The sequence below is a fragment of the Stegostoma tigrinum genome, chromosome 9 (assembly GCF_030684315.1).
Source record: "Stegostoma tigrinum isolate sSteTig4 chromosome 9, sSteTig4.hap1, whole genome shotgun sequence".
NCBI classification, from domain to species: domain Eukaryota; kingdom Metazoa; phylum Chordata; class Chondrichthyes; order Orectolobiformes; family Stegostomatidae; genus Stegostoma; species Stegostoma tigrinum.
Genome location: NC_081362.1, coordinates 70,997,980 through 71,020,329, shown reverse-complemented (window position 1 = coordinate 71,020,329; position 22,350 = coordinate 70,997,980). Strand labels below are relative to the sequence as shown.

Genomic DNA, 22,350 nt, shown 5'->3' with positions numbered 1-22,350 from the left:
TTTTAAGATTCAATAGAACTATGTAATTGATGATGAATGAATACACAAAGCACTCAAGAAGATGTAGGCTTTCGTGAAAACTCCTATACGATAGAATGTGTATCTCAACTGTAATTGTTCTTGGGACCTGTACATTACCATGACAAATTTGTGTTTGATTTGGCAACTGTGCTAAAACCCTGTATAGGTTGTTGGGAAAAGGATGACCATCGAAATAGACCCAGGGACACAGGGCGGTTTACTGGAAGGTGAAGCAAGGCCTAAAAAGATCAGAAACGTTGACTCACTTTGACCTGAAGTTGTTATATACGATGCAGACTATGGATAAGCTGGTCTGGAGGACACAAGCGAACCAGCTGGTTGCCGCACGTCACCAATGGGGAAAGCCTCTCAAAATAACAAGCCAGTCTAGATGGGTCCAGTGGACTCAACCAAGTCATACACCTCCGAGCCATGGCTTTCCATAGCCAGGGAGGAGATAACAGCAGCATTACAGGGTAACAACAGTCAGAGAGGGATGTAGCTGTGGAAAAACAGGAGCTTCCAGAAATCTGGCAGATTACACTCGAAAAGGTTCCTGACAGAAAAGATTCTTGAGACGAGGAGACAGTCTTTTGGGAATCACCACCCTTCCACCACCCCTATTTGCATCAATGTAAACCACAGAAGGTGGAGATGGTGGTTTATCCAGTTTTACTGGGGAAGCGGTAGGTTTTGGAGTCAGCATGGTTTTCTTTTTCCATTTTTTTTGGAAAACATCCGAACCACGTACATATGTTAGTCAAAGTGCCTATATAATAGTTAAATTTTTTATGAAGACTGTTAAAGGGGAATATTAAAATAAAGGGAGGAGGGGTATTATGTATATAGTATAGTTGTGTGTGTGTTGCCCCTTTACGAGAGTGGGTCAGGTGACCCAGAAGTGGGAGCAACAGGGACCGTCTAAAACCAACTGTGGAGCTGTGAGTACTCTCAATAAAATATTCACTGTTTTAATTAATTTCTGTCTACCTTGAATTGTTCTAGTGAACCACACATAACAGTAGAGATTTTGTTTTAGGAATTAAGGAACAAAATTCTAATACATAATAGTTATTAACTTGTTCAAATAGGCTGCATTACATGAAAAGATGTGCAAATACTAGAAATTTTATATAGATGGAAAACACACAATAAATAGAATGAATAAGGCTGATGAAAGTTTTGTCACCTTAACAGTAATCTGATTGACACTCCTTTGTTGTATCCAATATTACCTTGGGTCATTTTCTTTGTAAACCATCTCAGATGTTGTCCTTGCACCTTCAAGTAGAAGCTTCAAAGCTTGATGGGAATGAAGTTTTTCTAAGTTGGTGTAGAACAGACTACTGTCTGTACCCCATTCTGTAACAAACAACATGTTGCTGCCTGATTTTAAAGGTAAATATGTACACTACAAAGTCAGCACATATTTAAATCTGAATGAAACATTTTAACTGTATGGTGCTGTACCTGTTACGGTACCAGAAATCTCAGAAGCACAAAATGTTGCACAAGTAGTCTGGATCTGAAACACAAAAAACAGAAATTGCTGGAAAAACTCAACAGGTCTGGCAGCATCTGTGGAGAGAAAATAGCATTTTGACTACAGTGACCCTTCTCAGAATTGATATGTTGACCTGAGGTTGAGGGTTTGTGGTGTTTTGTGGGGAGATGAAATTGCAAAAAAATGTAGAAGTGTGATCTCCAAGTGAAGGTTCACATCTCAAAGGGTAACATAACACATAGAAGAGTGTTTTTCAATTCATTTATGGGATTTGGATATTGCTGGCTAGGTCAATATTTATTGCCTATCCTTAATTCCCTAGAGGGCAGTTGAATGTCAACCATGTTGCTCTGGAGGCACGTGTAGGCCAGATCATTAAGGAGAGCTGATTTGTTTCCCTAAAGGATATTAGTGAACCTGATTGGCTTTCCTGACAGTCAGCAAGAGTTTCATATTCATCATTAGACTCTTAATCCCAGATTTTTTTGATGCCTTCAAATTCCACCTTCCGCCATGGCAAGATTGGAAACCAAGTGTCCGGGACATTATTTGGTCTCTGGATTAATAGTCTAGAAATAATGCTACTAGACCATAGCCTCAGTTGAATCTGGATCCAGTTCAGTCTAGAACTGCACCTCAATATTGCTGGCTGAACAGAAACTGCAGCACAGTGAACTTCACAATGACCGTATATTTTTGTGTTCTGTTTCAGCCATAGATCAAATTTGGTACTTCTATCAGTCTTGTGATAATGCATTTCTTCAAAATGAGGGCCTAAATGAAGAAGCAATGCATTGACATGTTGGCTTAACTGATATGTCTTCTGACAAAGACGGCAGTGAACCGCTATTTAATATCCCTTGTCAAACTCACAGGATTTATTGTGGGAATCCACTCAGAAGTTCCATCTTGGCATTTCCCGTCTTGGCTTTTCTCAACTCTTTAAGATCCAATTATTTATCACACCACAGACTTGCAACTACCTTCTTCACCAAAATTTTCTCTCTTATAGCCTCACATTGAGGAGTCTATGTGTTATGTCCATAATATTTCAACAAAACAACCCAGAATGTCAGCCTTCCTGCTCCTCTGATGCTGCTTGACCTGTGTTCATCCAGCTCTACACCTTGTTATCCCCTACAACCTTTTTTGCCCTGACATTTCATAATGGAATTGCCTCCAGAAATCCAGTAGACACATCCATTACGGTTAGCAAATACTGTCTCCCACTTTTGGTTTAAGGGAAGAGACCTATTCAATCATTCATAACCCCGTGAAAGGCTCTTCAAATGTGGAAATTGGCTTCAAAGTCACTGGTTTCTTTACTGCCCGTGGCTTTCCTACCATTTGACACATATGATAGAGACGGCAAAATTCCACCAAATGTTTTTGTAATCTAGGCCAATAGAAATGTTTCTGTATTTTATCCTGAGATTTCCTCACTCCTAGATGACCGCCTACAGGTGACTTGTGTGTGGCCACACTGAGGTGAAATAAAATAAAACTTTAAATATCTATTATAGGCTTCAATTTTTAAAAATAATCTTCTGTTCATTAAAACCTATTCAATTAGTTTAAATTTATTCAAGTACTTAACTCCTCATGAAGTAAATTAATTCAGTTGTTTCAGCGGCAGGACTCTGGGAGGAAGCTTAAGGGCAGCCTGGGAGGATAGGCTTCCACCCAATAAATTTGGGAGTTAACTAATACCTGAGGCACTACACGCATAGTGTCTCCCACCCTTCCACCTCCTCTAACGTAGTAATAACGACTAAGTGTGGTGAGCAGGTAAGCTATTTGCATTTTTTTCCCCTCATCTCTTTGTTATCTTTCGGGGTGGTCACCTAGATACCAAATCCTCTGGGAGTAGGTCAGAAGGCAAAACCGGAGTCTGTTTGAGTATATAACGGAGTAAACTTACTGATGCAGAGAACACTGCGAAACTAAAACAAAACTAACTAATTTTACAATAATTAACTAAGTAGAGATGGCAGGACAGATGATGTGTTGTAGCTGTATGATGTGGGAGCTGGCTGATCCTACTGAGAACGGCAGTGACCACATCTGCAGCAAGCGTTGGCCGCTTGAGGAGCTCCGGCTCAAAATTGATGCGCTGGAGTCCGAACTCCAAACTCCAAACATTGCGGCACATCCGGGAGGGAAAGAAATACCTGGATGCTGTGTTCCAAGAGGTAGTCACAGCTGGTAGATTAACGAATGTCAATTCGATCGGTGGGCAGGGATAGCAGTGTGTCACTGTGCAGACAGGAACACAGGAGCCACATCCATTGACATTGTCCCACAGGCATGAGGCACTTGCTTCCTGCATGGATGAGGAACAGGGCTGAAGGAACGATGAGTCAACTGACCATGGCACCATGGTCCAGGAGGCCATTCAAGAGGGGGGATCAAAAAAACAGATTGTAGTTGTAGGGGATTCCATCATCAGGGGGATAGACAGTATCCTTTGCGAGCAGGATAGAGAATCCTGCATGGTGTGTTGCCTGCCTGGTGCCAGGGTGGGAGACATCTCTGACCAGCTTGACAGGATACTAGAGAGGGAGGGGGAGGGTCCAGTTGTTGTGGTCCATGCAGGCACGACTAGGAAAGAAGATCTGTTTTGGGATTATGAAAAGCTGAGAACAAAATTTTTAAAAAAACAGGTCTTCAAGGGTCATCATCTCTGGATTGCTGCCCGAGCCACATGCAAATTGGCATAGGGAGGTAAGGATCAGGGAAGTAAACACATGGCTAAACGAGTGATGTGGAAAGAGGGTCTCCTTTTCATGGGGCACGAGCATCAGATCTGGGACAGCAGGGATCTATACCGCTGGGATGGACTCCACCTGAACAGGACCAGGTCCAGTGTTCTGGCGAAAAGGGTAAATAGGGTTGTTAATAGGGCTTCAAGCTAGTAAGTTTGGGGGAAAGGAGAAGTGAGCATAGAGGGAGAATAACAATTAATGTAAGGCAAAGCAGCAGGTTAGCAGGTGACGAGGAAACTTCAATTCCATTGAAAATTAGGAAAAAAGTTAAAGGGAAGGAGAATGCAACAGCTGTTAGCAATGGAGGTAATAGGACCCAAAAAAAAGGTGCAAGAACTGGCATAAGGGCACTTTATTTAAATGCTCAGCACATTCGAAACAAGGTGGATGAGTTGACGGTGCAAATCATGGCAAATGGGTATGATTTAGTGGCCTATACAGAGACATGGTTACAGGATGGTCATGACTGGGAGTTAAATATCCAGGGGTATCAAACTGTTCGGAAAGACAGACAGGAAGGTTAGGGAGGTGGTGTAGCTCTGATTTTTAAGGATGATATCAGGGCAGTAGTGAGAGATGATATAGGTTCTACTGAACAAAACATTGAATCCATTTGGGTGGAAATTAGGAATAGCAGGGAGAAGTAGTCACTGATAGGTGTGGTCTACAGGCCACCAAATAATGACATCGTGGTGGGGCAGGCAATAAACATAGAAATAGCCAATGCATGTAAAAATGGTACAGCGATTATCATGGGGGATTTTAATCTACATATCAATTGGTCAAACCAGGTCGGTCACGGCAGCCTTGAGGAGGGGTTCATAGAATGCATCTGCGATAATTTCCTTGAACAATATGTAATGGAACCTACGAGGGAGCAAGCTATCTTAGATCTAGTCCTGTGTAATGTGACAGGAATAATAAATGATCTCTGTTAGGGATCCTCTCGGAAGGAGTGATCATAGAATGGTCGAATTTAAAATACAGATGGAGCGTGAGAAGGTTAAATTCAGTACCTATGTCCTGTGCTTAAACAAAGGAGACTATGAAGGAATGAGGGAAGAGTTAGCTAAGGTAGAAAGGGAGCAAAAACTTTATGGTGGGTCACTTGAGGAAAAGTGGAGGACTTTCAAAACGATTTTTCACAGTGCTCAGCAGAAGTATATTCCAGTGATAAGGAGGAACTGTAGGGAAAGAGAGGGCCAGCCATGGATGTCTAAGGAAACAAAGGAAAGTATCAGACTGAAAAAAAAACACATACAATAATGCAAAGAGTAGTGGGAAACTTGTAGCCTGGGAAATCTTTAAAGGCCAACAGAAAGCCACAAAACAAAGTTATAAAGAAAAGTAAGATAGATTATGAGAGTAAACCAGCTCAGAATATATAAACAGGCAGCAAAAGTTTTTATAAATATGTAAATCGTCAAAGAGTGGCAAAGGTAAACATTGGTCCTTTAGAGGACGAGAAGGCCAATTTAAAAACTGGGCATGAGGAAATAGCTGAGGCTTTAAACAGTTATTTTGTGTTGGTCTTCACAGTGGAAGACACAAATAACATGCTGAAAACTAATGGGAAGAAGGTTATAGCAGGAGGCGACCTAGAGACTATCATTATCACTAAGGAGGCAGTGCGGGGCAAGCTAACGGGGTTAAACGTAGACAAGTCTCCTGGCCCTGATGAAATGCATCCCAGGGTACGAAAACAGGTGATGGAGGAAATAGCAAATGCACAAGTAATTATTTACCAAAACTCACTGGACTCTGGGGTGGTTCCCACAGATTGGAAAACAGCCAATGTGACGCCACTGTTTAAAGAAGGAAGCAGACAAAAAGCAGGTAACTCTAGGCCAGTTAGCTTAACTTCAGTAGTGGGGAAAATGCTTGAATCTAACATTAAGGAAGAAATAGCAAGACATCTGGATATAAATTGTCCCATTGGGAACAACCAGCATGGGTTCATGAAGGGTAGGACATCTTTAACTAATTTGGTGGAATTCTTTGAGGATATTACTTGCATGGTGGACAATGGGGAACCGTGGATAGCATGTATATGGATTTCCAGAAGGCATTTGACAAGATGCCACACCAAAGGCTGCTACATAAGATAAAGTTGCACGGTATTACAGGTAACGCATTGGCATGGATAGAGGACTAGTAGAAAGCAAAGAGTGGGGGTAAATGGGTGTTTTTCTGGTTGGCGGTCAGAGGCTAGTGGTGTGCCTCAGGGTTCAGTGTCGGGACTGCAATTGTTTACAACTTACATAGATGATTTGGAGTTGGGGATTAAGTGTGGTGTGTCAAAATTTGCAGATGACACTCAGGTGAGTGGTTGAGCAAAGTGTGCAGAAGTCTCTGAATATCTGCGGAGGGATACAGATAGCCTAAGTGAGTGGACAAAGGTCTGGCAGATGGAGTACAATGTTGATAATTCTGAGGTCATCCATTTTAGTAGGAACACCAGCAAAATGTTTTAAATGGTAAAAAATTGCAGCACGCTGCTGTGCAGAGGGGCTTGGGTGTCCTTGTGCATGAATCGCTAAAAGTAGGATTGCAGGTGCAGCAGGTAATTAAAAAGACAAATGGAATTTTGTCTGCCATTGCTAGAGGGATGGAGTTTTAAAAACAGGGAGGCTATGCTGCAGCTGTATAGGGTCCTGGTGAGGCCACACCTTGAGTACTGTGTGCAGTTTTGATCTCTTTACTCGAGAAGAGATATACTAGCACTGGAGGGGTGCAGAGGAGATTCACTCGGTTGATTCCAGAGTTGAGAGGGTTGGATTATGAGGAGAAACTGAGTAGACTGGGATGATACTCATTGGAATTCAGAAGAATGAGGGGAGATCTTACAGAAACATGTAAGATTATGAAGGGAATAGATAAGGTGGAGGCAGGGAGGCTGTTTCCGTTAGCAGGTGAAACTAGGACTAGAGGGCATAGCCTCAAAATAAAGGGAAGCAGATGTAGGACTGAGGTCAGGAGGAACTTCTTCACCCAAAGGATTGTGAATCTGTGGAATTCCCTGCCCAATGAAATGGTTGAAGCTACCTCACTGAATGTTTTTAAGGCAAGGCTAGATAAATTTTTGAACAGTAAAGGAATTAAGGGTTAAGGTGAGTGGGCGGGTAAGTGGAGCCGAGTGTCAAAAAGATCAGCCATGATCTTATTAAATGGCGTGGCAGGCTCGAGGGGCCGGATGGCCTACTCCTGCTCCTAGTTCTTACGTTAGGTAAACATCTGTACTCATCATCCCACATGAAAAAACTGCTAATCCTATAATAACTTGTTTAAAATGCCAAACAAATGTGAATTTATAATTCCCCACCACAATAATATCAATTGAGGAAAACAGTCTAGCATTAATAATGATATAATTACAGCAGTGAATGTTATGTGAACCAGTGATTGCACTAATTTTGGTTTCGCCTGCACAGACTTCCAAGGTCCGTGCTCAGCAGTGGTGTCTTTCAGACTTATAACACTGCTATTTTACATGCATTTGACAAGATCCCACAGAAAAGCTTAATGTACAAGATAAGATTGCATGGGGTTAGGAGCAATTTATTAGCTTGGACAGAGGATTAGCTAATCAACAGAAAGCATTTGGAGTAAATGGGTCTTTTTCTGGGTTGCAAGATCTAACAAGTGGGGTGGAACCACAGCTTTGGACCTCAGGTTCAAAAACTATTTACAATCTAGATTAATGATTTCAATGTAGGGATAGAAGGTATGACAGCCATCTTGCAGAGGACACCAAAATAGATGGCAAAATAAGTTGCAATAAATAAATTAAAATGTTTGCAAATCAATATGGATCGGTTAGGTGAACTGGCCAAAAGTTAGCAGATGTAGTTTAACATGGATAAGTGTGAAGTTATCCACTTTGGCTGGAAGAATGAAGAGGTAACTTACTTTCTAAATGGAGAGAAACAGCAGAGTGCTTGGCTGCAGTGGGATTTGGATATCATATGAATGAATCATAGAAAAGAAGCATGCAGGTACAGAAGGATTCAATTCCACTCTTGGTTAGGTGGATTAGCCATGCTAAAATTACCCAAAGTGATATGCAGGTTAGATGGATTAGCCATGGGAAATGCAGGGTTACAGGGAGATGGGTCTTGGTGGACACCACGGGCCAAATGACGTGCTTCCGCACAGTGGGGATTCTATGATTCCACAACCAGGAGTCAATGTTGTCAATGGTGTGTCATGTGGCCGCGTAAAGAGATGCTGGCAGCAGCTTTGAAGGAACATTGATGTCAACATACAATTCCTGAAACTTTCAGAACGCATTTTTAAAAAGATTTCATAGATACAGGCATGCATTTTCCCCCCCAATTTGCAATGGGCTGGTTATTTAAATAACTTGACAGTTCTACAAATCCAATTTTTCCCTCAAGGGCATTTACAGTTTTTCTAAATATCTAACGCCTACACTGCAGGATAAAGATTTTGTTCCTGCAAAGCAAAGATGGGGTCAGTTTGAACTTAGTGCTGATTTCAAATGGCCTTGTTATGTTTTGATCTTCCTGACAGAGTCACATCCTGTCGCCATTCCTTCTCTAGAGACAAAGGATCTGTCAGAAATGGGGATGAAACTTGGGATATCCGATGTGGGTCCCTTCTATCACTTTGGGAGGTCCCCAGACTGTCTTGATTCTGAAAACCCAGGCCATCATTCCAGAATGAAATTCAGGAACTGTCTTTTGGAGCTATTGGCAAATGAATGAATGATCAGTTGATATGAATTTACTGGTATTGGACAAGGTGGGAATATTGTAGCGACAAAACAGAAAACTTTGTCTTTTGAATAGTGCCTCAAAATCTGTAACCCTCATCTGACTTACTGCACATAGAAATGATTCCGCAAACACTGTCTCATCCACAGAGCAGAACAAAACAGATAAATTGAGGAAAACATTGTAAGTATGAAGCCATGATGCAATGTGTTGGACTCACCAAAACTAAATGTTCTTGGCAAAACATGCACTACTTCTGGCTTAGGAACAAGTTTGACTACAACACAAGTAGACTCATCCGATGAAGTACGTATACTTGAAGCCAAATACTTCTGATTTGGTGAGACTCTGATATGTTGAAATTGAGCTTCTGTTGTTTGAAGGAACTGCAGCTGATCCAAGGATAAGACAAGTTCAGGAATTTGATCACCTTTGGAGATAAATAATGTTTCACACTATAGAGTGCAAAATAAAACATTTGAAGTATTTAATTTTGAATCAATATCACAGAATTCATTGCTATGCAAATAACTGGATGTATTAACATAATGGGAATAAGTCACTTCTGGAGCAGCACTTAAACAAAACTGTGTTTTTAGGAGAGGAGAAGATTTTTACAGTCTATCAAGAACAAAATAAATTGAATTGCAGTGTTAAAATTTATTGTCATTGACTGGTGAGATTTAATTATTCTTTTTGTATGCACCAAGAGTGGTTCACAAGTTTCAGATTGTTGCAGCACCACTTAATGAATCGTCCTCATGTGCCATAAGAAAGTTGTCAGTGATTAAACTCATTGACACATTTAAACCAATATCCTTGAGGTGAAAAAGTTCTTCTTGTATCAGTGTTTGAGTGGCTTCACTTGGGTTCTATTCAGGTGTGGTTTCAATGTTGATTATTAAAGACTCACCATTCTGACGTCTTCTATAAATACAGCCACCTTCTTCAAAATACTCAAAGTCTTTCATTTGTATCTGCAGAAACAATTAAACAAAGGTTATCATGTCAACATGGTAAACATAAAACATATCTACTATTAATCATATAATCATAAGCTCTGTTTGCTCAGTCCCTCCGCTACCACAGAAGAATGAGCTAAAAAGAACATGAATAATAACTTCTCATAGGTTAGAAAAAAAGATTAAGACTGAACGAATGACTTTGACTACAAACGTGACTGCAGCAGCTATAATAAATACTATAGCTGCTTCCTGATACCCTAGTCAAACCATTCACAAGGTATGAGTCAGGAACTGATGAGCACACCTCATTTGCCTGGATTTGTGCATTCCAACAACACTTAAAGAAACTCAACAACATTCAAGACAAACCACCCACTCGACTGATACCTGCTGACGTTTTTTAAAAAATTTATTCACTTGTGGGATGTGGGCATTGCTAGCTAGCCAGCATTTATTGCCCCTCACTAGTTACCCTTAAGAAGGTGGTGAACTGCTGAGGCTCACCTGCTGTGGGTTGACCCACAATGCCCTTAGGGAGAGAATTCCAGTATTTTGACCCAGCGATAGTAAAAGAACAGCGATGTATTTCCAAGTCATGATGGTGAGTGGCCTCGAGGAGAACTTGAAGGTAGCGGTGTTCCCATATATCTGCTGTCCTTCTAGGTGGAAGTAGTCGTGGGTTTGGAAGGTCCTCTCTGAAGATCTCTGGTGAATTTCTGCAGTGCATCTTGTAGATAGTATGCACTGCTGCTACTGAATATTGGTGGTGAGGGGATTGGATGCTTTAAACATTAACTTTTTCTGGAACACTGTGGTTGCCATGTGTACCATTTACACAATGCAGTGAAGGAAACTGCTGAGGCTTCATTATAGCACCATTCAAACTCAACAACCCAGAAGAAAAAGTGCAGCCCATGGCTGTGAACACCACATGGATGCTCCTTTTAAATCGCACACAATTTTGATTTGCTAATAAATCACCATTCCTTCACAGCTGCTGGGTGCTGCTGGAACTCAAGCCCTACAGCATTCTGGACATATCTTCATCACGTTGTTATGATCCCAAATGATGGCAATACTAGTCAAGGCAGATCCAAAAACAAAACCAGACTTAATACATCAAATGCTTAATTTTTGGGGTCGGCTAATGCGGTAGTTAGTCTGTAAAACATGTTCACATAAGGCTGCAGATGTTCTTTAACAAAAAAAACTAAGTTTATTACACAAAAGGAAGAAGACAAACAAATGCAGCCATATATAATCAGTTAAATATGATCCAAAATGAGATGACAAGACACTGCAGTTCAGAGTTTGGTATATGATGCTTCGCAGAAAATATAACATCACTGGAACTAATTCTGTTTTAATGAAAAATCCTAGTATATTATTATAGTTTAAAAACTTGAGTCCTGAAGTGGTAGAATGATGTAAATCTATGTTATAGCTCCACAATCGGCCATCATGCTTTATTTATATGTGGGAGGTCCTCGACACTGGTCTAGCTTCCTCAGATGCATCTCTCAGAGTGAACAGAACTTCTGACACTTCTGTTCATATCTGTCAGCCATGGCACCCCGGTTGGACCAGATCAACACCCCCAATTAGGGAATACATGTTCTGTGATGACCACCTGCCTGACCTTGTTGAAACCAACATATCTGTCGCCCCTGAGTCTGAGGACATAGGCTGGTCTTTTTCTTGCAGCGCCTCCTGGGGTATTTTAGCACCTGGTCAGGTTCCTCCTCCTCTGGATCAGATATGGACAGTTCGTAAAGCACAGGAGCTCATCTCAAGTGCCGGGAGTATTTCAGGAGAAACTCGCTCTCTTCTTCCTGTGGCAAAGGTGTCGAAGAGGTGAGATCTGCCATGTGCATCTCAGATCTGAGGTTTCTTCAATGTTTGATGGATAGGGAGGACCCATGGGTTCTGCCAGCCCTTCCCACCGTTCCAAGATCTGATCACATTTTGCTCCTGCACTGTTTATGAATCTGTGGCTTTCATGTGGTCTTAGTCCTTGTTCAGGGCCGTCACACCTATCCAAACTTTATAGCTCACTGGTCCTGACTTCATGTCAAGCATGCCTCTTACCCATGCAGGGCCATTTTGCTGGTTCCTACATCAAATTTTGTTTCTATAGTAAACTGTGTCTCTCGTTTGGCAGAATCTGGTGTTTGGCTCTGGTGTTCCTGATGCTGTTCCACCATCCTCTCCAGGTCCAGGAAGATTAGATTTAACTTGGAGTGGAGTCTTCTCCCCATTAGCAACTCTGCTAGAGCTATTCCTGTTGTTGCACGAGGGCTGATACTGTAATCAAATAGGAACCAGGACTGTTTGGTATCTAGTGAAGCCATAGGCTGTTTCTTTAAGACTGCCTTCAAAGTCTGGAGTGCTCTTTCTGTCAGATCTTTGGATGATGGATGGTATGGAGCTACCTTATATGTTGAATTCTTTAGAAAACATTCAAATTCTCTGTTGGTAACCGATGGCCTGTTATCTGTGACCAACTCTTCCAGAGAGGAAGTTGAGGAAGGGTCACTGGACCCGAAACTTTAACTCGATTTTCTCTTCACAGATGCTGCCAGACCTGCTGAGCTTTGCCGGCAACTTCTGATTTTGATTCTGACTCCAAATATGACCGCCATATCTTCCCACCTAATCTGGGTCTATATGTGCTCTGCATTTCCCAAAGTCTTTGATGCAGACTGGGCATTCCCCTCTACAGGGCCATCTATGAACTAACACTACCCAGATGCCATATGAGGGGGGCATCGCATGTTAATACCAGATCTCACTTGGGATCATAGTGTGCCAACACCTTCACTTCCCCGAAAGCTATGGCTTGGCAACTCCTAATAAAGGCTAATCCTTTATTAGGAGTTGATGCAATGGTGCCAGGATGGAGGCCAGGTTATGTATGAATTTTCCATAATAATTCACCAACCCAAGGAAAGACCTAAGCTGCAGTACAGACGTGGGAAGCGGGGCCCCTTTGATTGCCCCCATTTTATCTTTAAACCGGTGTAACCTGGTCTTGTCGACTCTGTAGCACAAGTAGGTCACTTGGGCAGCCTGGAACACAGATTTTTCACTTCTTAGCCATACACCCTCCTGGGAGAATTGTAGGACTTTGTCCAAGTTTTCCAAGTGCTCTTTAATAGTTGCCCCTGTTATTACATGTCATCTCAATAAATGGCGACCTGGGGTAGACCTTGCAAAATGTCTGCCATTGTCTGCTGCAAAACTGCACAGGCTGACGATACCCCAAATGGCACTCTACAAATTGGTACAAACCCTTATGGATATTAATTGTAGCATAATTCTGGAAGTCCTCACCTAAGTGCAATTGCAAGTATGCATGGCTTGTGTCCAGGTTTGTGAAGGACAGCTCCTTGCAAAGTTTGCGTATACATCCTCTATGTGAGGGGTTGGCTGGTTATCCAGCTGTGAAAAAACAGTTTACCATTTGTTTAAAATCCCCACAAAGGTGAAGCAGCCCGTCGGACTTCAAAGCCAGTACAACCGGTGCTGCCTCCACAAACGGGACTGGTTGAAGTTTGCTTCGTTATTCACCTGAATGATTTCTGCCTCTACTTTTGGCGGTAAGGCAACTGGCACTGGGTAAGCCTTGCAGAAACGTGGAATTTCTTCCTGGTCAACATGCCAGGTGGCCTTGCCTCTTTTCACAGTCCCTAAACCTTCTCAAAGAATTCTGGGTACTTAATTAGGGCTTCACTCAGGCAACCATTTTCTAATCAAACAAAGAGTTATGAAGAAGGGTCTCAGCCCGAAACGTCAGCTGTCCTGCTCCTATGATGCTGCTTGGCCTGCTGTGTTCATCCTGCGCTACACCTTGTTATCTCAAATGTTCAGCCAATCTAGGTGAATCTCAATTTTACCACATCAAGCTTGGGCCTGAGCCTTTTATTACAAGCTGTAGTAACTGAACCAAATGCTTCTCGTAAGAGACCGGAACCGAAGTTGTACCCTTAATTTGTACAGGTTACCCAGTATAGGTTCTCAGTCTAGCTAAGATCTTGCACAAACTTAAGTGTTGAAGTCAAGATCGAATTTTGTTAGAGACTGTTTCTGCGATCACAAATTGCTGTGCCGGTAACGATCTCCCTGGAACTGATGACCATTTAAATCAGGTGTTTATTCGGTTTGGTTCTGATGTGGATGTTGCTAAGCAATTTAACTGTTGTAAACTAGATGTAGGTGGATGTTCCATCATGCGCGCTCTCCTGGATACCGGCCTATCAGTTCTCTTACTTAATTTAGGTCTGGTAGGACTCCTTTGCTGTTGCAAGTCCCACACTGTCAGCAACTACAATGGCTTGCTGGCTTGGATCCTGAAGAAAGTTTACACTGTTTGGCTGAGGCTTAGTTTTGTTTTGGGGTTTTGCTGTGACCTGGCCTAGATTCCCCCTGTTCAGGGTATGTCATGACAGAGGCTATGCAAGTGCCTTCCCTCAAGTGATAGCCTCCACTCAAGTGGTGTCCTACCTGAACTGACAAAACTCAGCTGAACTGACAAGGGTGTCCACTTCCAATGGAATACCCTGCACCTCAAATGCTCTACTTGCTACATTTTTTGTCATAAAGCTGTCGTGCCGGTTTGAAGTCCAGTTGGGCTTCAGTTAGTAGGCACTTCTGCATGCTTACATCATTAATCCCACACACCAAATGGTCTCAGCATCTTATTAAGGGTTAAACCAAAGTCACATGCCCCCGCCAGTTGTTTTAACCTACTCAAAAAATCCCAATAGGGATTCCACTGATTCTTGACATGCAATTGCAAAAAATGATAGTGTCTCAAAATTAGAGGAGATTTGGGGTCATAACATTTCCTAAGCAAATCCATCAACAGTTGAAAGGTTTCAGTATCTGATGCTTCAGAAAAAGCTAGGCTCCAAATAGCAGTGAGTCGACAAGCTATCAAGAAAATAAATCATTGCTTTTCATCTGCCCCAATGTTATTTGCCCAGAAAAAAAAAACACATTCTTTCTACACACTGGGCCCAGTCTTTGATGGCAGGATCAAACAAGTCAAGCTTCCAAAATAAAGGCATATAAATGCTTACCTCCACTCAAAGGTGACTGTTGCGAGCAAGTTTCTTTAGGAATGTGCTTTACTCTTATCACCACTGAAATAACTCAACAGAAGCTGGTATCCTGTCACCAAGCCACCCTTATCACTGATGCAGCTCCTTCAAATCCAGCTCTCAGAGTGAACAGAACCTCTGACACTCCTGCTTATATCTGGTCAGCCAGGGCTCTCCGATTGGACCAGGCTAACAGCCCCAATCAGGGAACTCATATTCTATGAGTTCCACATGGCTAACCTCATTATAATCACTATATGCCTCCAACTCTGAGTCCAAGATCACAGGCCAGTCCTTTCTCTTATGGTGCCTCCTGGGGCTTTTTACCAATCTAGATCTGTATTTCAGTATTGCGCATTAAGAACAGAGAGAATTTTTTAAAAAAAAAGTTTCATTTTAGATACATTCTGAAAGAGTGTGTGGAGGGTTGGATTGTTTGCATACATTAAAACTCTAAAGTGGGTGGTTGAGAGCATGAGCAAAAATGGAAGGGTAGAAGAGAGAAAAGAACAGTAATGTTGAAAGTTACAATGGTCCAGGGGCAGTCAGACAATATGTAGATTCATTTGGACAGACATACAAGATGATCAGAGGATTAGATAGGGTGGACAGTGAGAGTCCTTTTCCTAGGATGATAACATTGGCTTGTACGAGGGGGCATAGCTGCAAATTGAGGAGTGATAGATTTAAGACAGATGTCAGAGGCAGGTTCTTTACTCAGAGAGTGGTAAGGGCATGGTATGCCCTGCCTGCCAATGTAGTTAACTCAGCCACATTAGGGGCATTTAAACAGTCCTTGGATAAGCATATTGGATGATGATGGCATAGTGTAGGGGGATTTGCTTAGATTAGTTCACAGGTCAGTGCAACATTGAGGGCCGAAGGGCCTGTTCTGTGCTGTATTGTTCTATGTTCTATGTTCTAACTGATGCGCTGTTCGTTTAGCAGTTGTTAAAACTGTCAAAGCAAAAAATAAAAATCCTGAATGGCTTAGAAGTCAGTAAGAGAAAACTCAGGAAGAGACATTAAGAAAAGAAAAAGCTTGGAGTGAATACAGATAATTGTCAAAAAAACTGATTAAAGCTCCTTGTTTAACTACATGACTGTAAAGACAAGGGTGTAAGGTTTTCATTAAGGGTAAAACGTTTGGCTCTTTCTTTCTATTTTTAACTTTGTGCACAAGAAGTGCTTATGTATTTTCTTAAATTGGTAGCCTCTTATGAATATGTTCTGTGACTGATCACCACAATAAACAAAAAGGGAAATTAAACTCGTGGTGTATCAAACCAGGTATGACCCTGAGATCCTAGATTTTCAGTATTAGCATCAGTTCGGATCATAAACTGTGGTTTGTCAATAACATGGTAGGGTAACCTGGATTTGATAACATTTTGTGTTGGCGTACAAAGCCTATTTTATATAGCAAGTTACGGGATTTAGCTGTGTTTGGGGAGGTAAGGATTTAGCCAACACCTTTACATCAGCACAAAAATACAACGCTCCTAGCTATGATTACAGATATAGTGAGGTGAGAATCGCACGATAGGATGCAGTCCAAGCACTTGGAAGCATTGTTGCAACTTGAAACAGTTTGAGAAAGAGTCCTGCTCTCTAGTTGATTCCTCTTTGCCTTGTTTGTCTCCTGTCTGCCATGTCCCTTCTAAGAAAAATCCTGAACATTACATTTATAATGTTGAAGAGTACTGTTATCTCTTTATCCCAGCAATCTCCTACTGCCCTACAAAACTCTTCCTTAATTACAATTCCTCAACCTTGCACCTTTGTACATTATTTTTCCCAACATCTCACCACTAGTGGCCGCACCATTGTTTTATGCTCTTTGCTTTCTTCCTTAAATCTATCCACCTCTCTACTTCTCTTCTACACATTTGTCCTTTGCTAAAGCCAACCCTTCTGACTAAAGTTTTGGCTAACCCTCTGAAAATTTTCTAAAACTCACCAAATTTGCTTGTTTGAATTACGTTTGATGTTTTTCTGTTTTAAACATGCTATATTAACGCAAAATGCCAATTAAACTACTGTACCTTTCATGGCTAAATTGGCAACCAGGCAAAAGCTGGGCAAATGGCCCTGGATTTAGGCATGAGGTACATTTGGTTGCACAGCTTAGAAGGTCACCTAGACCTGACGTTTCGGGTAGGGATGGCACTTTCACCTTCTGGGCTCTCCAAGTATTTGTCTATTTGTACTAAAAGTTACATTTAATCAGTCTGACGAGGTTTCCTCTATTGGCCACAGAATTAAAGCAATCACATCAATTCCATGATAACTTCTGGACATCTTCTGGCACATTGGTGGCCAGGAAGATCTTCCCTGGGATTCAGGTCCTTGGCAACCGAAGTCTACTCAGAGGATGGAAGCTCATTAGTATCTGCCAGTTCCACCAGGAGCTATACTGCTAGCATCAAAGATCCAAGATTATAGTGGGACTCCAGGCCAAAGGGTGGAATGAAGATCTCAGGGTGTGGGTCACAGGAGCGCTGATGGCTCTCAACAAGCCATTCCTTTGTGATTCAGGGTCCATTTTCATTGAATTGCACTGGTCTCATATTAATTAGTTGACTAATGATGTTAACTGACATCAGCCGATAGCCAAGAAACTGCAATAGTCCCTTCCATTTTCTGAAATAATTGCTGGGTGTCTGGGGTGGGGGGACTGCTGCCACTAGGCTAATAACGCAGGACTTCTCATGCAACTAAAGGGCTAGATTGCTATGGTTCCTGTTGTGAAGGGTTACACTAATTCCTGCTGGATTTCTGTTTCTCTCACACCCCTCCAGAGAAAATTATGAAACTTAATTCAAAAATATTTACCTCATAAATAGCTGAGGAATAAAAGTATTCTAGAATCTCAATTCATAAGACTGTATATTATTCAGGTTGTTGGGAGAAAATTTGACTGAGGAGTTATAAACTTGAAAGTTGACAGTTGACATATTCCTAAGGACCTCCTATAAACAATGTCTCACTTTTAAAAAACTCCTATATCTAAAGTTAGAAGGGATGTATCAATTTATGTAAAAGGAGTTAGTTGCTCATAACCATGATATGCCCACAAGTCAACAATACCGAAGACCGAAAATGAATAATTAATGAAATACTGTGATCATGGCAGATATTTGTTAACCTCACAAGCCTCCCGGGGGGCATAAATTCCAGTTGAAAAATCTGTAATACAAGAATAAAAATGAATGTGCAAAATGTCCTCATTTTTGCATGAAATGTTTCAGAGCCCGCGGGAAATAAATTCCTGAAGATATTTCCAATAGTTTAGTTGACAAATGTGCATTTCATGTGTTATATTTTGGTGCACATATATTATTTCACTTGAACATTTCTAAATTTTGAGGCATAAACTTTATGTCTGACGCTTTTCATGTGGCTCAATGGTTAGCACTGCAACCTCACAGTGCCAGGGACCTGGGTTCAATTCCAGCCTCGGGCAACTGTCTGTGCGGAATTTGCACATACTCCCCGTGTCAGCGTGGGTTTCCTCCGGGTGCTCCGGTTTCCTCCTGCAGTCCAAAGATGTGCAGGCTAGGTGGATTGGCCATGCTAAACTGCCCATAGAGTTCAGGGGTGTGTGGGTTATAGGGGGATGAGTCTGGGTGGGATGCTCCAAGGGGCAGTGTGGACTTGTTGGGCTGAAGGGCCTGTTTCCACATTGTAGGGAATCTAATCTGATAAGTAATGGTTTAATATCCAAAGCTCATACATTAAGAGTAGCTACTTTGACAATATACTGTGCAAGGACTGGTGTTGACAGTCCGTTTTTGTAAAAAGTGATGTTAAATGCATAATTTGCGAATACAATATTTAATGATATTTGAGGTGAGGTTGGGTCTGAGTTTTTGTGGTTTTAAGAACATCTAGAACAATTGTGATTTCATTACAAAACAATTTAAAGCCTAGCTTAAGAGTGAACAGGTTTGTGAACTAATGGAATATTTGTGATGCAGCACTTAATGGGGCCTTAAGGGTCTATTAGAAGATTCTGGATTTTTATTACTTTAAACTGAAGAGAAACACCCATAACTGACAGAATTTTAGTTTCACTGTTAACTTTGGTAGCATTAGTCCTGGAAAGACCTTTGAACAGGAGGCTGTCGACAGTTGTGCTCTTGAGAGAGGAATGAGAGATTTAGCAAGCAGATTACCTTGGGCCGAAAAGTTAGTGTCACTCCCACAACCAGAAGTGCTCAGATAAAAATATGGAACTAGCCATTAGCTGCTTTAGCTGAATACAATGTACTTCATGCGCGTGGTAGATGCAGAAGAAGCTATTGCTTTCAGTCTAATAGTGGACTTAAACCCACCAAGACATTAGATACAGGGATTTTGATGTGAGTATTACGAGTGGCACGTATGGGAACTGTACCAAGTGTAGTGTTTTGAGCACTACAAAAAAGCTATTTTGTTCCTTTTCATTTTATAAAGGAGTGTTTTGGAAGTACTGGGATTATACTTTTACAGCGTGTTTAAACCCTTTGACACTCTATTATAAGTACATCATTTGGATTGTTCTATTATTCGTTTCTTTTGTAATACATTTCTCTTTTGCTCTTATAGCAAAATCTACTACACTGTGTATGTTTCAGCAGGAGACCACTATGTAATTTTATGTGTTTTGGTTTTAACAAAGCACATTCCTGTCTGGCATCTGACTTGTTCAGTAAAAACATCATAACAGCGATCATAACAAAAGCTGTAAAATCATTTATAATGCTCTATTTTCATTATTATGCTGTATTAAACTTTTACTTACCACAGGACTGTAACTGTTAGAAACATATAGGTTGCACACTTTTTCCAATTTCTTTTTAAACCAGTCTTGTAGTTTTCTGTACTTGTGCGATTTAGATTTATAATATTTTAGTTCAGCATTCAAAAGTTCCTTGACAGACACAAAAATGCATATCAATCATTCAATGTGATCCTTCCAAAATAATTTAACATTTACAATGACAATATTTTATAACTATATATCAATTTTTCACATCTGGGTGAGTTCAATACTTTCTGAATTATTGATTATATGCTGGAAGTGAAGATCGTATTTTAAAGCATTTTGTCTATTAAATGCATATAGAATGTACAATTAGGACAGTTTCAAAAACTAAGAATTGTTCTAAGATATGTTCTTAATAAACAAAAATAAACTGTCTATTGAAAGACATATATTGACATTACTTATCACCTTGCACTCACCAGGATGAATGTGAGGATGCCAAATTTCAGATGATCACATTGATTTGATCATTTAAATTTTGACTTCTTGTGTTGTTTTTCCCTGTTCAACAATGTTTTGGGAGCATATCTCCCTTGCAGCAACATTCAAGTTGGGTACTATCAATCAATAAATTTTACCTGTCAACACAAGTTTTCTTCACAAAGTACTGCAACCATTTTTAGTTTTTCTACTTCTTTTTCAATGTGACAAGGTATTTTGTTTTAAAACTTTTCTAATCTGCTGGTGGAAGATGCACGTCAACTTGGATGAGACTCCATATTTTGAAGTTGTAAGTAATAACATTGCTGGAGCGAAAAGGACACAGGAACAGTAAGCTCCCATGGATGGATAGTGTTATATTTTTGTCATTGTTAAGTTACTTGGAGTCAGTTTACATGCAAACTTTAAGGTTCTTCAGTGCACTTAGACAACAAAGGTCATCAATTTAACTGGTATGATGTGAACATCCTAGGTCAAGGCAACCATAGACACGCACTGGAATTCCTAGAGGCCTGGTTCTCCACCCATAATACAAACAACAAATCTGTCAAATTAGACCCCATACACAAATCCTTGCAAAAAAGAACCGGAAATTACACAAAACACCTCAGGCCAGAACATATTAATTCTAAGCGGAGCAGAACTACTTCGCTTCATTGGAAGCCGCACTGATGATATTACCTAGCATGGTGATGAAACGTCTGAACTATGACCAGCCAGCTCAGTGACCAAGTCAACAACCTTACTTGCAAACTCATACAGGGTTATTTGAGAATACAAACTACAACTTAGTGTCACAGGTAATTGGGGGTGCAACTTGTTTCTTGCACATATCTGCTAGACTACACATAGCATTTAGTTATGCAATTTCACCTTGGTCTTTTGCTTATTAGCATATCTAGTCCTTAAAGAAGTAATAGAACATTCTGTTTTGTCTCCAAGACAAAATTACAATGACAAAGGGTGAAAATAGTATAAATTAGGGTTACTGCGAAGCTAATTGCATTGAAACAATAATCAAAAAATTTAAGAATTCAAGAGTCCACAAATTTATATTACATGCAAGTGTTTTGTCGATCTTTTCAGATCTTATGATGGTTAAACTTTTCCAGAGATTTAGACTTTAAGCACTGTACGTGTTAATTTGCATGTGATTACTGCTGCTGGTCACTGTCTGGGGACTGCTCCACGCATTCATTATTCAAGCTTATTTTTGTAGGAGGGGATCTTCTTTGCAGCACCACTACTAACTAAGTTGATCAAGTCCTAAAGGGCATAGCTGCTCGACTGGGTCTGGGGCAGGTAGGGAGGGAATCAACAAGAGGGGAAAAAAAAACATAACTGCGTCAGTCCATCACAGTACTGGTAAGAGTGACCACCTGACACTTCCTGCAGAGTCAAAATCCAGATCGTCACATTAAGAATATCCTCCACTGTGATGTGTGGCACATTCACTGTGCTAAATGGGCTCAACAGGCAACTCAGGGCTAGGCATCCATGACGTGCTGTGGGCCATCATCAGAAGAAATTTACCCAAAAATAATCTGCAAGTTTGTGTCCTAGCGTAACCCAACTCTATCATTACCATCAAACTGGGGAATCAACATTGTTTAATGAAATGTGTATAAGGGCATGTGGGAGCAACACCAGGCAGACCTGAAAATGAAATGTCAACTTAATGAAGCTAAAACACAGGACAACTTGCATGCTATAAAGCATAAACATCAAGACAGAGATGGGGCTAAGCAATTCCACAACCAAAGGATCAGATCTGTGCTTCACAGTTCTGAATATCCAGTTGTGAATAGTGGCATACAATTAAAAACTCACTCCAAGAGGAGGTTAAATCTCAATGATGGGAGAGCACAACATATCTGTGCAAAAGATAAAGCTGGAGCATTTACAACTATCTTCATCTAGAGATGTTGAGTAGATGATCCATCTCAGCATCCTCCTGACATCCCCAGCATCACAGATGGGCTCAACAGGCTGAGTCCTCCACGTTT

At 41.0% G+C, this 22,350-nt stretch overlaps 1 protein-coding gene across 5 annotated transcripts in view; it reads right to left on the bottom strand.

Annotated features, from left to right (window-relative positions):
• Positions 1–22,350, bottom strand: part of prepl (prolyl endopeptidase like) — a 70,494-nt gene that overhangs the window by 43,759 nt on the left and 4,385 nt on the right. For 3 of the 5 annotated variants that reach the window (XM_048536237.2, XM_059648616.1, XM_048536238.2), the window contains 4 exons: positions 19,880–20,008; positions 9,940–10,003; positions 9,247–9,456; positions 1,257–1,383 (listed from right to left, as the gene is read on the bottom strand). In XM_048536237.2, the coding sequence (XP_048392194.1) occupies positions 1,257–1,383; positions 9,247–9,456; positions 9,940–10,003; positions 19,880–20,008 (530 nt within the window). Of the gene's footprint in view, positions 1–1,256; positions 1,384–9,246; positions 9,457–9,939; positions 10,004–13,324; positions 18,215–18,241; positions 18,283–19,879; positions 20,009–22,350 lie in introns of those variants that run through there. The other 2 variants (XM_048536239.2, XM_048536240.2) reach the window with 2 other exon arrangements.